We start from the raw sequence: 18,202 nt of genomic DNA on the forward strand, positions 1-18,202 counted from the left end.
TTTTTCCAACAACTGTTTACAGACAGATTTTTTCACTTATAATTCACTGTATCACAATACCAGTGGGTCAGAAGAGTACATACACTAAGTTGACTGTGCCTTTAATTTAAACAGCTTGGAAAATTCCAGAACATTATGTTTTGGCTTTAGAAGCTTCTGAATGGCTAATTGACATCATTTGAGTCAATTGGTGGAGTAGATGTGGATGTATTTCAAGCCCTACCTTCAATTTCAGTGCCTCTTTGCTTGACATTATGGGAAAATAAAAATAAATCAGCCAAGACCTCAGAAAAAAATTGTAGACCTTCACAAGTCTGGTTCATTCTTGGGAGCAATTTCCAAACGCCTGAAGGTACCACGTTCATCTGTATAAACACCATGGGACCACACCGCCGTCATACTGCTCAGGAAGGAGACAGACGCCTTCTTTCTCCTAGAGATGAACGTACTTTGGTGCGAAAAGTGCAAATCAATCCCAGAACAACAGCAAAGGACCTTGTGAAGATACTGGAGAAAACAGGTACAAAAGTATCGATATCCACAGTAAAACAAATCCTATATCGACATAACCTGAAAGGCCGCTCAGCAAGGAAGAAGCCACTGCTCCAAAACCGCTATAAAAAGCTAGACTACGGTTTGCAACTGCATATGGGGACATAGATCGTACTTTTTGGAGAAATGTCCCAAGAAGGGCCTACAGCAGCACCTATATCTTCTGCACAGATTCTGTCAGACCTGGGCCCTGACAGTAAATCTCAGTAAAACAAAAATAATGGTGTTCCAAAAAAGGTCCAGTTGCCAGGACCACAAATACAAATTCCATATAGACACTGTTGCCCTAGAGCACATTAAAAAAACGATATGTATCTCGGCCTAAACATCAGCGCCACAGGTAACTTCAACAAAGCTGGGAACGATCTGAGATACAAGGAAAGAAGGGCCTTCTACACCATCAAAAGGAATATAAACTTTGACATACCAATTAGGATCTGGCTAAAAATACTTGAATCAGTTATAGAACCCATTGCCCTTTATGGTTGTGAGGTCTGGGGTCTGCTCACCAACCAAGAATTCACAAAAAGCGATAAACACCAAATTGAGACTCTGCATGCAGAATTCTGCCCAAAAAATAACCTCCAGAAAAGAGACGTTAAATTCTACAACCACCTAAAAGGAAGCGATTCCATATCAACCTTCCATAACAAAGCCATCACCCACAGAGAGATAAAACAGGAGAAGAGTCCCCTAGCAAGCTGCTCCTGGGGCTCTGTTCAAAAACACAAACAGAGCCCCAGGACAGCAACACAATTGGACCCAACCAAATCATGAGAAAACCAAAAGTGAATTACTTGACACATTGGAAAAACAGAGCAAACTAGAATGCGATTTGGCAGAATACCTGACCACTGTGACTGACCCAAAATTAAGGAAAGCTTTGACAATGTACAGACTCAGTGAACATAGCCTTGCTATTGAGAGAGGCCGCCGTAGGCCACTGTTGCAGTGTTGTTACACAATGCCAATAATAAACCATTCAAGGGTAGGAAGAGGTCTGCAAACTGGTCGAATTCCACAGGGTTCTCATTGACGTTTGAAGCAAAATAAACCATGCTAACTGCATTGTGCACTTAAAAAGATGATGGAGAGTAGATCAGTTCAACATTGTCATGCAGTGAAGACAGGCTATGTGCACACTGCCCACAAAATGAGGTGGAAACTGAGATGCACTTCCTAACCTCCCGCCAAATGTATGACCATATTAGAGACACATATTTCCCTCAGATTATAACCACAAAGAATTTGAAAACAAATCCAATTTTGATAAACTCCCATATCTATGAGTAAAATACCACAGTGTGACCTGTGAACATGTGTGACCTGTTGTCACAAGATAAGGGCAACCAGTGAAGAACATTGTAAATACAACCCATATTTATGTTTATTTATTTTCCCTTTTGTACTTGAATTATTTACACACCCTTACAACACAGTATACAGTATAGCCATAATACGACATTTGAAATGTCTCTATTCCTTTTCTACCTTTGTGAGTGTAATGTTTACGGTTCATTTTTTGTTTATTTCACTTGCGAGAGCGAGAGAGCGAGAGCGAGAGCGAGAGCGAGAGCGAGAGCGAGAGCGAGAGCGAGAGCGAGAGCGAGAGCGAGAGCGAGAGCGAGAGCGAGAGCGAGAGAGAGAGAGAGAGAGAGAGAGACATCTTGATACTATTATTGTGTGCCATGGGGGGCCTGCTGATTGAACAGATGATATCCTCCAAGGATTACATTAGAGACAGGCATCAAACCTGTCTTAAAGGGGATTTCAACACTCCATACATATAAATTGGATGTTATTATCTTTTAGGGCTTGAATAATATTCCATGTTCTCTTACTAGACGAGTACTCCAGACTCCAATGCATACAAGAGCCTTCTCTTTAGGTGGATAGCGTTCATATTTATTTGTAATTTAAATATGGCGAGCCACAGACATAATGCAAAAGCCATTGATCCTCTCAAGGGTCATTAAGAGGTGAGTGCAAATTATGACCACCCAGAGTCAGTACTGAGAAATCATGGAAGAATATACATTACATCATGCACAAATCATAACCCACATAAACAGAGATCTCCGCATAAAATGTTGTCTCCAGCTAGAGCGAACTTGTGTATTTTTATAATCAAAACAATGCAGAGAGAGAGAGAGAGAGAGAGAGAGAGAGAGCTGAATGAATGAATGAATGAATGGACAAATGAATCAATAGATGATTTGATGAATGAATGAATCCATCCATCCATAAATACACCTATCTATCCATACCCTGGACTTCGAACTGTCCATTCCCAGCTCTACGTCCTTCTTCAGGCTTCGTCGGCGGCAATGCAGCATGCCAACTATCCACCTGATGAGGTGGTAAAAGGACTTGGGAGTTGGAACGATGCTGAAGGGAGGAGGCAGCGTCTTGCCATTGTCAAAGTAGGACAGCCACAGTTTGGAGCGCGCAAACTTCCACTCCACGTCCGCGTCATCCTGAGAGATAAGTGGTGTTATTTCATTCTCTGAGTAAACACCCCCTGGAAGTCGAGAGATTGACTTAGTGAGACTAGCTCAGTAACTGTTACAAACACCATTATCCAAAACCTGTTTGAACTAATGATAACCTGTTCACTTCTGTCTCGCTCATAGGATGTTAGAAATTTATTGTAATGTTTTTAAAATTGTATAACTGCCTTAATTTTGCCGGACGCCAGAAAGACTAGCTGCTGGCTGGGGATCCATAATAAATACAAATACAAATACTTAATTTGCTGTTGGCCTAATCTATGAGAGACAACACTATTAGCCTAATACTGCCATCGAAAAGTCACAAGCTGTTGTTGTCTCTGATAGGACATTACAGCAGAGGCCTCATGTCACTTCTTGTATCTTGTGTTGCGGATTATCAAAGGAAATTCCCACAATACATAACATGGATCATCTCCAAATAATTGATTAAAGCAATAATACATGAGGGGGTGTGATTCATTGTGGCTTTAGCACGGCTGTACTGCGGTCATATGAGGCAAGTAGGAAATAGCAACAAATATTCCCATAGCACATAACAAGGATAATCTTGAAATGATTGATTTCAGAGCTATTCATAGCAGAGCCCCTGATGTTTCACAATTAGAGACAACAGAGCATAGTTGCTTAGGGCATACTGTGCTACATACAGCATTATATAAAAACCACAGCAACAACAAACAGATTACCCCAAAATACACTATCCCTATAATTATAACCAAATGAAATGGCGGGGTGTACAGATGCCACTGATTCATCCCCAGGGTGAAGTTTTCCCCTAGGTATAGATCTAGGATCTGCTTCCCGTCCCCCAATCCTAACCATTATTGGGGGAAATGCTAAACTGACCCAAGATCAGCGTCTAGGCTGGGGTAACTTCACCCTACACGAGTAACTCACCTCGATCTCTTGATAGGAGCTGTTGATCATGGCGATCAGCATGTTGAGCAACACCACCACCATGGTCACATTGTAGATTCCGTAGAGCACGTAGCCGATGTTCTCAATGAACTTGTGGTTGTATTTGAGCACCACGGAGGAGACCTCTGACAGCCCAAATATAGACCAGAACAGAGTCTTGAAGCTCTCCTCCACCCTGTGGTGACAAGGAAGGAAGGGGATTGTCACAGGACAGGCGGATTAGTTCTAGGGGTTTCTAGTTTGTGGCTGTGCCATAGTGAGACCACAAACTACATTTGGCTTAGGCCCAAAGTGACAGGCGATAACAAAGTGCTACTTTTTTTTTAAGTGATGCGATTAAGAAGTCACTTCCTGTGTAGCCTAACCTCTAAGGACAGACATGTAGCTATATGATGTATGGGGAATTAACCAAATATCTTAGCATGTCTTGCTTAATACTATCCTGGTATATAGTCCTCTGGTTGTCAAAGTGACTTTGAGGAAAATTAACAACAAGATTGAAGGATAGTTTCATGGGAATTGTTGCATTCAAATGATTATTTTTATTTTCAGGTGATGTCCCTGTATTTGATATTTTGTGTTATATGAATTCCACAGATGTCCTTGGTAAGGGCAGAAATGACCATTGGGACTCTTGGCAATGTTACATGAGTGTGTGTGTGTGTTCCATTTGTAAGTGTGTGATACATTTATGCCATGCCAGCTTGGCTAATAAAATACAATATGGACACCGAGACAATTGAGGAAAACAATAAACCATAACAATGGAAATTATTTCATTTTCTCACTTTGGAAAGAGTAACCTTGGAGGGAATCCAGTCCAGTGTGAAATTAGTTATTTTTTCTGAGCTGCCACAATTCCGGTTTGAGGCACTCTTAGAAAGGGAGACCAAGTTGGGCCATTTTCTACTTCATACTGCACTACACTGACTGAGTCGATAGACTGAATGAGCTAGCTCTTCTTGATTGGACTCAATAGAGGAAGAAAAGAGCTCTCTACATGAATGGAGAGCGCACTTGTCGATGTTTTAATGTTTTATGAAGGTTCATGGCAGAAGATAGGTTCTTACTTGATAAATGTGTATCAATCTTATTATCTAGTCTCATATTTTAGGAGTGTATTCATTTCAGGGCCTTTGGGGACAAAACAGTAAGGTTGAATGTATACAAAGCCTCCCTACTGACTGTGTACGAAGCAGTTCCTGTCACTGACTCCACACCTCATCAATTAACGTTCTCTTTACACAAGTTGACCGAGACTGTCCCCATAAGTGTCTCCCCATACGTCTGTTCAAGTAAGTGTCCTCATAAAGTGGTCACAGTGTCTGCTATAATCACTCACGTGGTGAATGCCGGGTTGACCTTGGCACCCAAGTAGTAAGAATAGAGGATAAACATGCCAATCATGAACGCCAGGAAGACCATGATGAACAGGACCATGAACTTGAAGATGTCTTTGACAGTGCGGCCCAGGGAGATCTGGAGCGGTCCGAAGCTCTCGTTAGCCGGCAGGATGTAAGCGATGCGTGTGAAGCTCAGCACCACGGCGATGGCGTATAGTCCTTCTGAGATCAGCTGGGGGTCTGACGGCAACCATTTGTCCCTTGCTACGTGGAGGAAGGGGTAACAGTCAGGTGTTTTCTTATCACTCATAGCAACATGCACAATGTGTTTAATGCATGGCGCAATAGGATTGTTCTACACAATGGTTGGGTTAGACTTTGCTTTACAGACTCACTAGATCGTTGCAGGCTTTGAAATAACACAGCAAATGGTAATTACATAATAATTCCCCTAAAATGTGCATTTTGTTTCTTTGGGATGCATCAACACAAGCACCAATAAACCTCCTAATTTCTCAGTAAATATCAGGTCAAACTAAATGAAACAGGACTATAAAATAAAGTGCTTGTCACACCCTGATCTGTTTCACCTGTCTTGTGCTTGTCTCCACCCCCACCAGGTGTCTCCCATTTTCTCCTCTGTGTATTTATATCTGGTTTTCTGTTTGTCTGTTGCCAGTTCGTCTTGTCCCGTCAAGTTGTGCCATGTCTTTCTCCAGTTATGACCTGTTTTGCCTGTCCTGACCCTGCCCGCCGTCTACTTCTGCCAACTGCTACCAGGATTACGAACCCCTGCCTGTCCCTGAGACTTGAACCATCTGCCTTATGTATCTGCATCTGGTTCTCATCCTGAGTCATGTTAGTACAAACTGGCCATGACTGACGCACCAGACTCAGAAAAGCTCTGCAACACTGTTTCCTCACAAGGAGCCACCATTGGAAGACACTAGGAGTTACTACATAACCTTATGGAAGGATTCCACACCTTGGTGGAAAACCATGACCATGCCATCAGTGCATTGTTGGAACAATTCAGCGGACTATCTATTAGGCAGCAAGCCACAACGAAAACCTCCCAGACTCTAAGGAACTCCGCTTCCCGGGGTGCATCTCCCCTGCCTACCCTGGCTTCCCGAGAACCCCACTTACCTCCTTCAGAGCGCTACACTGGGGATTGCGAAACCTACCGGGTGTTTCTTTCCTAGTGCTCCTTCATTTTCGAGCTGCAGCCCTCTTTGTTTCCGTCGTACTGTTCAAAGATATCGTCTCTTATAGCGCTGAGATAGCATCTGGAGGATTTCGTGGCGGAAGTAAGGAAGGTGTTGTCAGGTAGACAGGCGGCTTGGAAGCTCCTTCAACTGTGCCAAGACTCCCGTAGTGTGGCAGACTACGCGGTAGACTTTTGCACTTTAGCCGCCGAGAGTGCCTGGAACCCGGAATCCCTGTTCGACACGTTCCTTCATGGATTATCAGAGGGAATTAAGGATGAGCTCGCAGCCCGGGAGCTGCCCTTGGACCTCGACAGTCTCATAGCCTTGACCATAAGGACAATACATATCCACCTGTCCAGTAAAAAGCCCAGGCTCATCAGTAGGTATGAGTACGCCGGTGGGCCATACAGGGAGTCTCCCATTACTCATACTTCTCTACCATGCTATCCTGTTGTGGGGTGACCGGTCTAAATCTCTCCAGGTGCTCGTGGACTCTGGGGCCGACGAAAGCTTTATGGACACTACCCTGGTGTCGGAGCTGGGTATCTCCACACAACTTCTCTCCGTTCCCATGGACGCCAGAGCATTGGACGGACGCTCTATTGGCAGTGTCACTCACAGTACGATTCCTATCAACCTGTGTCAGGGAATCACAGTGAGTCCATGCCGTTTCTGCTCATTGAATCTCCTCATGCACCCATGGTATTGGGATTGTCATGGCTCCAGAGGCACAACCTCCTGATCGACTGGGCTACAGGTTCATTCCTGGGTTGGAGCCCATTATGCCACGCGCATTGCCTCAAGGCGATGCAGCCCACCCCTGGACGTCCTCCTGTGGGCTTGGGTAAAGCCTCGGAACTCTCCGCCATTCCCGCGGAGTATTAGTACCTTCGGGAGGTTATCAACAAGGCCAGAGCCACATCTCTTCCTCCGCATTGACCCTATGACTGCGCCATTGACCTCCTCTCTGGCACTACACTGCCTCGGGGTGGCTTTATTCGCTGTCTGGTCCAGAGACCAAGAACATGGAAGGGTTCATTGAGGACTCTTTGGGGGCAGGGATCATTCGTCCTTCTGCCTCCCCTGCCAGTGCAGGGTTCTTCTTTTTTTGGATATGGGAAGGAGACGAATGGAAGAAAGCCTTACCACAGCTAGTGGCCACTACGAGTATCTGGTTATGCCATTCGGACTGACCAACGGTCCCGCAGTGTTCCAGGCTCTGGTCAATGATGTGTTCCGTGATATTTTGAACCGGTTCGTGTTTGTCTATCTTGACGACATCCTTGTCCTTTCCCTTTCAGTTCAGGAGCATGTTCTCCATGTCTGACAAGTCCTCTAGTGCCTCCTGGAGAATCAGTTGTTTGTCAAGGCTGAGAAGTATGAATTTCATCACTCCACTATCTCCTTTCTGGGATATGTCATCACTGCCGGGAACATTCAGACGGATCCAGACAAGTCGAGAGCGGTGGTGGAGTGGCCCCAACCCACATCCAGAGTGCATCTGCAACATTTCTTTGGATTTGCTCATTTCTACTGCCACTTCATCCAGGGCTACAGCACCCTGGCTTCCCCCCTCTCTGCACTCCCCTCACCCTGGGTTTCGTTCACGTGGTCCGCATTTGCTGACCGGGTGTTTTTGGATTTCAAGCATCGGTTCACTACAGTCCCCATCTTAATCTATCCAGACCCATCCCATCAGTTCGTGGTGGAGGTCGACGGCCCCACTTGGACGTTGGAGTGGGGCCGTCCTGTCCCAGCGTTCTGCCCAAGACCAAAAGCTGAATCCCTGCGCTTTCCTTCGTCTTAATCCCACAGAGAGGAACTATGACGTTGATCACCGGTCAAGATGGCGCTGGAGGAATGGTAACGGAGACCCTGACTAGAAGGGGCAGAACATCCATTCCTAGTTCGGACCGACTATACGAATCTGGAATTTCTCCACGCCTCACCTCAAGGCAGTCTCATTGGGCTCTGTTGTTCACTCGTTTCAATTTCACCATCTCCTACCGCCCTGGGTCCAAGAATGTGAAGCCTGACGACCTCTCTTGCTTGCATAGCTCCGCAGATACACTGTCTGACCCAGAGACAATCCTCCCTACCTCCTGTCCGGATTCTGCCCGGTCCCGGTCCTGGAACGGGTTTCTTTCTCTGCTCTAACCTGCTATCCCGGCTCCAGACGGACCCTGGCCTTCCTCCAGCAATGTTTTTTTGGTGGCCCTCTATGGTTTCTGATGTCTCCGCATTCGTCGTCGTATGCACATTGTGTGCTCAGAATAAGACTGTGGCAAGCTCCGGCCGGCCTCCTTCAACCACTCCCTGTACCTCATCGCCCCTGGTCCCATATATCCCTGGACTTTATCACTGGTCTCCTATCCTTACGGTGTTGGATAGGTTTTCTAAAGCCACCCATTTCATCCCCCTTTCCCATGTGACCCTCAGCCAAGGAGACTGCCCAACTCATAGTACAGTACATCTTCCGAATTCATGGATTTCCGGTCGAAATAGTCTCTGATCGTGGTCTTCGGTTCTCATCCTGATTGTGGAAAGCGATCTCTTGCCCTTTGAGTGCTCCATGAGTGATCAGCCCCCGCTCTTTCCTGAGTAAGAGGTCAACATACCCTCGGCCCAGATGTTCTTCTGCCGCTGTCAGCTTGCCTGGGAGAGAGCCCCGTACCCCGGCTACCCGCTATCATCTCGGGCAGAGGATATTGCTGTCTACACGGGATCTGCCCCTCCGGATTGAGTCCTGCAAACTTTCCCCCTGTTTCATCGGCCCTTTCCCAATCTCTAAAATCCTTGGCCCCCCTGTTGTTCGTCTTCTGTTGCCCTGCACCCCCCGTATCATCCTACGTTTCATAAGTCCAAGATAAAACCTGTGTCTCATTGTCCTTTGTCTTCTGTTTCTGTGTTTTTTCCTTGTTATGGTTTTTGTTCTTGTCTCCCCGGTTACGACCTGAGGCTGCCTGCCATCTATGTCTCCAGACAATTAACAGGATTACGAATCCCCATCTGTCCTCAACCTGCCTTTTTCCTGCTCCTGTCTATTCAATAAATCTTTCAGACTTGCCTCACATGTCTGTATATATATATTTTTCACCTTTATTTAACCAGGTAGGCTAGTTGAGAACAAGTTCTCATTTACAACTGTGACCTGGCCAAGATAAAGCATAGCAGTGTAAACAGACAACACAGAGTTACACATGGAGTAAACAATTAAGTCAATAACATAGTAGAAGAAAAAAAAGAGAGTCTATGTACATTGTGTGCAAAAGGCATGAGGAGGTAGGCGAATAATTAAAATTTTGCAGATTAACACTGGAGTGATAAATGATCAGATGGTCAGGTACAGGTAGAGATACTGGTGTGCAGAAAAGTAAATAAATATAAACAGTATGGGGATGAGGTAGGTAAAATTGGGTGGGCTATTTACCGATAGACTATGTACAGCTGCAGCAATCGGTTAGCTGCTCAGATAGCAGATGTTTGAAGTTGGTGAGGGAGATAAAAGTCTCCAACTTCAGCGATTTTTGCAATTCGTTCCAGTCACAGGCAGCAGAGAACTGGAATGAAAGGCGGCCAAATGAGGTGTTGGCTTTAGGGATGATCAGTGAGATACACCTGCTGGAGCGCGTGCTACGGGTGGGTGTTGCCATCTTGACCAGTGAACTGAGATAAGGCGGAGCTTTACCTAGCATGGACTTGTAGATGACCTGGAGCCAGTGGGTCTGGCGACGAATATGCAGCGAGGGCCAGCCGACTAGAGCATACAGGTCGCAGTGGTGGGTGGTATAAGGTGCTTTAGTAACAAAACGGATGGCACTGTGATAAACTGCATCCAATTTGCTGAGTAGAGTATTGGAAGCTATTTTGTAGATGACATCGCCGAAGTCGAGGATCGGTAGGATAGTCAGTTTTACTAGGGTAAGTTTGGCGGCGTGAGTGAAGGAGGCTTTGTTGTGGAATAGAAAGCCGACTCTAGATTTGATTTTAGATTGGAGATGGAGGTGGATCAGAGAATCGCCCGCAGCAAGAGCAACATCATTGATATATACAGAGAAAAGAGTCGGCCCGAGAATTGAACCCTGTGGCACCCCCATAGAGACTGCCAGAGGACCGGACACCATGCCCTCTGATTTGACACACTGAACTCTGTCTGCAAAGTAGTTGGTGAACCAGGCAAGGCAGTCATCAGAAAAACTGAGGCTACTGAGTCTGCCGATAAGAATATGGTGATTGACAGAGTCGAAAGCCTTGGCCAGGTCGATGAAGACGGCTGCACAGTACTGTCTTTTATCGATGGCGGTTATGATATCGTTTAGTACCTTGAGCGTGGCTGAGGTGCACCTGTGACCGGCTCAGAAACCAGATTGCACAGCGGAGAAGGTACGGTGGGATTCGAGATGTCAGTGACCTGTTTGTTGACTTGGCTTTCGAAGACCTTAGATAGGCAGGGCAGGATGGATATAGGTCTGTAACAGTTTGGGTCCGGGGTGTCTCCCCCTTTGAAGAGGGGGATGACTGCGGCAGCTTTCCAATCCTTGGGGATCTCAGACGATATGAAAGAGAGGTTGAACAGGCTGGTAATAGGGGTTGCGACAATGGCAGCGGATAGTTTCAGAAATAGAGGGTCCAGATTGTCAAGCCCAGCTGATTTGTATGGGTCCAGGTTTTGCAGCTCTTTCAGAACATCTGCTATCTGGATTTGGGTAAAGGAGAACCTGGAGAGGCTTGGGCGAGTAGGTGCGGGAGGGGGGGGGGGGTGGAGCTGTTGGCCGAGGTTGGAGTAGCCAGGAGGATGGCATGGCCAGCCGTTGAGAAATGCTTGTTGAAGTTTTCGGTAATAACCGTGTTACCTAGCCTCAGTGCAGTGGGCAGCTGGGAGGAGGTGCTCTTGTTCTCCATGGACTTTACAGTGTCCCAGAACTTTTTGGAGTTAGAGCTTCAGGATGCAAATTTCTGCCTGAAGAAGCTGGCCTTTGCTTTTCTGACTGACTGCATGTATTGGTTCCTGACTTCCCTGAACAGTTGCATATCGCGGGGACTATTCGATGCTATTGCAGTCCGCCACAGGATGTTTTTGTGCTGGTCGAGGGCAGTCAGGTCTGGAGTGAACCAAGGGCTATATCTGTTCTTAGTTCTGCATTTTTTGAACGGAGCATGCTTACCTAAAATGGTGAAGAAGTTACTTTTAAAGAATGACCAGGCATCCTCAACTGACGGGATGAGGTCAATATCCTTCCAGGATACCCGGGCCAGGTCGATTAGAAAGGCCTGCTCGCAGAAGTGTTTTAGGGATCGGTTGACAGTGATGAGGGGTGGTCGTTTGACTGCGGATCCGTGGCGGATACAGGCAATGAGGCAGTGATCGCTGAGATCTTGGTTGAAGACAGCGGAGGTGTATTTGGAGGGCCAGTTGGTCAGGATGACGTCTATGAGGGTGCCCTTGTTTACAGATTTAGGGTTGTACCTGGTGGGTTCCTTGATGATTTGTGTGAGATTGAGGGCATCTAGCTTAGATTGTAGGACTGCCGGGGTGTTAAGCATATCCCAGTTTAGGTCACCTAACAGAACAAACTCTGAAGCTAGATGGGGGGCGATCAATTCACAAATGGTGTCCAGGGCACAGCTGGGAGCTGAGGTGGGTCGGTAGCAGGCGGCAACAGTGAGAGACTTATTTCTGGAGAGAGTATGGGTCTCATCTTGAGTCATGATAATGCTACTACTATTTGCATAGGCCGCTATTGCTCTAAATGTCAAATTAGAAACAGGCTTTTATGTGATTTTAAGTGCCAGCCTTTTGTTGACCTTTTGCATGTTTTAACGAAATGTTAGAGTTTGTACAGTTTACCAGGTGGATAATGTTGCACTTAAAGTAATTCTGTACTGTGTGTGTCACCATGCACCATTAGACAATTACAGCTTAGTATGAATGGTGATAGTCCTGCGTTAATTCTCAAATGATTCTTGAGATTAATGTGCCTGCAGTGTTGCCTTAAGTATAATGGTGGTATTTGTAGATGTGTGAAAGATGCCTACTTGTCTTAACTGTATCATGGGTGTATTCATTCTAAATCCTGACATGAGGAACAAAATTAATACAGAAGTTCTTCTCTCACCGTAGGTGAAGTATTTGACCTCTGGGGGTAGGGTCACTAGGGAGAGATCGGTAGCGTGGATCTTTTCGTTGACGTACTGCTGGGCTCTGGTGGCCTGGAGGAAGGCGAAGAACCGGGCAGTGAAAGCGGCGATAAAGATTGAGAGCATGCCGAAGTCCAGAACGTTCCACAGCTGCTGGCTGTACTCCCTTGGCCCCTCAGTCCACAGTTCCTTACACTCAGACCACATCATCCCTGTGGAAAGCAACAAAGATGTGGATTGTGTTCATTAGGCACCAAACAGATTAAAATGTTCTGAAACTGAGCGAAACATCCCTGCAGAGGAAACAGCAACAAGAGGACATGGGTTGTGTTTGTTAGTTACGAAACTAAAGGTAAAGAGGGACTTGTCCAATAAGAAACACACATTTTTGTTTTCTGTTGCAAAACATTTTGCTATGTCATGCCCTAATGAACATGACCATAGTGTCATTGAATCGGCTGTCAATAGTGAAACTGAAGTGTGTTGATTCAGTAACCATCTAATGTCTACCTAATGAAACCACCTCCAGGGCCCGAAAATTGGTTAGTTTGTTTATTAAATTAACTGTCTGAATCTAGCTGTACGTTTGAAGCCATTTATTGAATCACTACAGATTAAAACCTCTAACATAGCTTTTAAAAATTAATTCAGAAGATGGAACATGGTTCTAGTCTCTACATCGATTCGTTAACTCAATCTGTCAAAGAGGGAGAGAAAAAGGATGAAATGTTCCCTCCTGAGAGACCATTGATCCTGCATTTAGATGATTGGTGAATGAAGGTCAGAGGACCTCTTGAGTCATGTCAAAAGGCCGGTAGTGACTCACTATAATCGCTTCCTGGTTTCTCCCCTATCCGACCAAATGGGATGCATCTGCAATGCCGTCAAACTTGACCAGGCTCGATATGACGGTCGTGTTCATTAGGGCACGCAACGGAAACCAATTTTAAAACATTTTGTAGCAGAAAATGTTCCTCTCAGTTTCAGTTTATTTTGTTCCATTTGATTCCAGGGTTGGGTTCATTTGAAGCCAACTCCTGAGAACAGAATGGAGACTGTTGTGTAGAGGAGGGGAAAGAGAGGGTCCATTTGCAGATGTGTCACCGTAATTGGTATTTCAATCTTGCGGGAGCCGCAGCGGGACTGAAGACTGCTACTCACTAAAATCTCATCTGATTTCCCCCTCTCCAGAGAGTTACCCTATTCTCTCTCTCGCAAGTACGCACTGTCAACTGCTCGTTCAAGTTTAGGTCAGTATGGCTGCTAAACATTAAGTAAAACTGACCAGGGAAGCTATGGAAATTGAACTTAAACCTTTCACTTTTCATTTAAAAAAACGAATTACTGTCTGTAACTCTACAATATACTGTACATCAGTGTTCAAAATGTGAAAAGCACAAAATAGTCTCCTGACTATTGTGCCATACAGCTGCTGTGTTTTAAATGCTAGGTTCTTCAGAGCACATTGAAAAGAGATTACTGTTCTAAATAGAGCACAATACACAAAACAACATGTTTCATTTCATGTGAATCTAACCAGGATAGTCCACTCAGTGACACCTGAATCTAACCAGGATAGTCCACTCAGTGACACTTGAATCTAACCAGGACGGTCACTCAGTGACACTTGAATCTAACCAGGAGAGTCCACTCAGTGACACCTGAATCGAACCAGGATAGTCCACTCAGTGACACTTGAATCTAACCAGGACGGTCACTCAGTGACACTTGAATCTAACCAGGATAGTCCACTCAGTGACACTTGAATCTAACCAGGATAGTCCACTCAGTGACACTTGAATCTAACCAGGACGGTCACTCAGTGACACTTGAATCTAACCAGGACAGTCCACTCAGTGACACTTGAATCTAACCAGGACAGTCCACTCAGTGACACTTGAATCTAACCAGGACAGTCCACTCAGTGACACTTGAATCTAACCAGGATAGTCCACTCAGTGACACTTGAATCTAAGCAGGACATGAAACATGACTCTGATGTACGCCCTTGCCTCTGACGCATGTCCACACCTTTCCAAGCCCTTCTGGTGCCGTCAATCCTCCACAGTACCATAACATGTTAATTAAACAAATAAATCCTCTCTCACCTGTGACCCAGACCATGATGAGGATCTCAGTCCAGCTGAATTCAGTGGTCTTGACCCGGTAGATCTGCATGGGGTGGTCAGTGACGGTAACGTTTGGCATGGTGCGGATTCCCTCAAAGCGGTCCGATGCGTTGAACAACAGCAGGCACAGGAAGATGATGAAGGAGGCAGCATGGGCCACAAACTTCATAAAGGGGCTGCGCAAAGCATTGCCCAGCTGCAGAAAATGAGAAGGATCACATTTGCACCTCAGTTATTTAGCAGATGCTCTCATCCATAGTGACTTACAATCAGTGCATTCAACTTAGGGTAGTTAGCCAGCTAATTTGCCTACACATCCTAAAATAATGTATCTTTTTTTTTTAAAGATAAGTTTGAAATGGGCTTGGTCTAATTTTCTCAACAACAAAAAACACATATATGTACGTTTAGCTTTCTTAATGAACCAGACAATCAACAGTTATTTCTGTTTGTTTATTAAAGTTATCTGGCTAACTCCTTGAACCTGCGTTGTAATATACCTGTCAGATGAAATGAGTTGGTTGTGAAGTCTGGCGAAAACTATGCTACAGCCACCTCAACCTGCTTGAAATGAGTTGGTTGTGAAGTCTGGAGAAAACTATGCTACAGCCACCTCAACCTGCTTGAAATGAGTTTGTTGTGAAGTCTGGAGTAACTTCACAACAAACACCAATCAATTCAGTTTAGGTGGTCGAATCAATTGATTTAAACTTTCTTTGGTTTCGTTCATGATCTATACAACTGAGAAGCTACTACTAGTCCTAATCCTATCCTATGCCAAAGCATTCCTGAAAAACAAATCAAAGTGTTCTCAAGGTGCCACCTCTAAATAAACATAGCAATAGTAATGATGCCAACAACCCAAATTGGCATCGTGCCATTAACATGCCCAGCTGTTGCTCTGCTTTTCTCCATTCCTCTTATAGCCCTCAATGATTAAAACACACATTGTTAGTCTTGGCTTTATGAGAGGGTAAACAACGTCCCTAAAGATAGAAAATGTAACACTTACATTTAATTGGAGTGTTGTGAGAGACTCTTGTTATACTACTGAAACTTAAGACCTAAGACCTTAACTTAAGACCTAAGACTTAACGCCTTAAGACCTTAAGACCCTCACACCCAATACTATTTATTTACCCTCACACCCGAGACTATTTATTTACCCTCACACCCGAGACTATTTATTTACCCTCACACTCCAGACTATTTATTTACCCTCACACCCCGAGACTATTTATTTACCCTCACACTCCTAGACTATTTATTTACCCTCACACTCCTAGACTATTTATTTACCCTCACTCCTAGACTATTTATTTACCTTCACACTCCTAGACTATTTATTTACCCTCACACTCCTAGACTATTTATTTACCCTCACACTCCTAGACTATTTATTTACCCTCACACCCAAGACTATTTATTTACCCTCACACCCCGAGACTATTTATTTACCCTCACACCCGAGACTATTTATTTACCCTCACACCCGAGACTATTTATTTACCCTCACACCCCGAGACTATTTATTTACCCTCACACCCCGAGACTATTTATTTACCCTCACACCCCGAGACTATTTATTTACCCTCACACCCCGAGACTATTTATTTACCCTCACACCCGAGACTATTTATTTACCCTCACACCCCGAGACTATTTATTTACCCTCACACCCCGAGACTATTTATTTACCCTCACACCCCGAGACTATTTATTTACCCTCACACCCCGAGACTATTTATTTACCCTCACACCCCGAGACTATTTATTTATCCTCACACCCCGAGACTATTTATTTACCCTCACACCCCGAGACTATTTATTTACCTTCACATTCCTAGACTTTTTATTTACCCTCACAACACTAGACTACTTACTTAGAAACAATACTCTTCATATACTCTGGTTTGAGTTGAGATAAATGAAGGGAACACAATTGGTGAATTTTGTCCCAACACTGCCTCCGTATTTCACTTTGAACTCTACAGCCTGGTTATGCACCAGTTGATCTACCTGAGAGGTTCTGAGTGGCAGGAATGATGGCGGTGGATGGCCTTGCATGCCAGATTTCTATCTATACTCTCTTGGCAGACATTACATGTCACATTGCAAAACAATCATCAATCAATCAAAATAAAGCTAGCACATTTATTTTCTAAAGCCTTTTTATATGAGCAGTTGTCACAAAGTGCAATACAGATTCCCAGCCTAAAACCCCAAAGAGCACTGTGCAGAGGCACAGTGGCAGTGAAAAACTCCCTAGAAAGGAATGAACCTAGGAAGAAACCTAGAGTGGAACCAGGCTCCGAGGGGTGGCCAGTCCTCTCCTGGCTGTGTTCTGTGGAGATTATAGCGGGGAAACTGCCAGGTCCGTTTGCGATATTACAACAAAGACGTTACATCAAACAACAAACACCTCTGACATCATTGTACATAATTTCACGCAAGATAGAACAGCAGAGCATGTACTGTGAGTTTTTTCTCCACGATGCTGGAGGCGCATTTTCTCAAAATAAAAACAATAACAAATCTGCCAATTTTGGATTCCAACTACAAGGCCAGATCGTTCTTCAAGACGTCCAAACGTTCATAGATGACCAGCAGGGTCAAATAATAACCAGAGTGGTTAAAGAGGGTACAACAGTTCAACATCTCAGCGTGCATGTGCATACGAGCATTTGTGCAGTTTTGTAAACAAACATACTACATCAACATTGCTCTGACTACAACAACAAATGGTAAGCGAGAGTCAGCGTTATGTCAGTGGACGTGGTACTCTTACCCGACTGCAAGGGGCGAACCAGTAACCCACAGCCAGCAGGGGCAGACCCAGGGCCACAGCCACCACCACCAGGCACTTTACAGCGATAGTCTGCTCCCTCAGGCCCGACAGGTTCTCATACCAGATCGTCAGCAGCTGCTGCTGGCAGTTGGGGTGTGCCACGAACTGTGGGGGGGAAGAGCGAAAACAGGAAATGAGATGTAATGTTTAAGTTAATGCAATCGGGAAGCAGCCTGGGGAAGCAGGGATGAGCTATATACTGTCTTTATAATAGAGCTAATAAAATGGGAAAGCAGTCTAGGGAAACAAAGAGGCTGAGTGGCAGACCTGGTTCATCCTCTACACTGCCACTCCGTTTAGTCTGGACAATGAGGATGAAAACCCAGTTCTGAATCTATTCTGTAGGCACCAGGTGGACACCAGTCATTGCTTGGTCATTTGCATTTTATGTTGGCCCTATAGTGTGTGTCTATGTGTGTGTGTGTGTGTGTGTGGGGGAAGTCTAATTTAATCACATTAACAGGCTTGATCAAATCTGGGGAAATACATTACGCTCTCGTCAGCGGTGGCTGCTCTGGGAAGATTTGGGTAGGTGGTGTTCCCTGTCTGA

At 45.0% G+C, this 18,202-nt stretch overlaps 1 protein-coding gene across 1 annotated transcript in view; it reads right to left on the reverse strand.

Moving 5' to 3' along the window:
• LOC109865065 (short transient receptor potential channel 3) overlaps positions 1-18,202 on the reverse strand; it is a 38,957-nt gene that overhangs the window by 3,215 nt on the left and 17,540 nt on the right. Inside the window, exons 4-9 of the mRNA XM_020453184.2 lie at positions 17,593-17,757; positions 14,784-15,000; positions 12,654-12,887; positions 5,326-5,590; positions 3,963-4,158; positions 2,820-3,029 (exon numbers count right to left, since the gene is read on the reverse strand). Coding sequence (XP_020308773.2) covers positions 2,820-3,029; positions 3,963-4,158; positions 5,326-5,590; positions 12,654-12,887; positions 14,784-15,000; positions 17,593-17,757 — 1,287 coding nt within the window. The remainder of the gene's footprint in view (positions 1-2,819; positions 3,030-3,962; positions 4,159-5,325; positions 5,591-12,653; positions 12,888-14,783; positions 15,001-17,592; positions 17,758-18,202) is intronic.

Source organism: Oncorhynchus kisutch, linkage group LG19 (assembly GCF_002021735.2).
Source record: "Oncorhynchus kisutch isolate 150728-3 linkage group LG19, Okis_V2, whole genome shotgun sequence".
Taxonomy (NCBI): domain Eukaryota; kingdom Metazoa; phylum Chordata; class Actinopteri; order Salmoniformes; family Salmonidae; genus Oncorhynchus; species Oncorhynchus kisutch.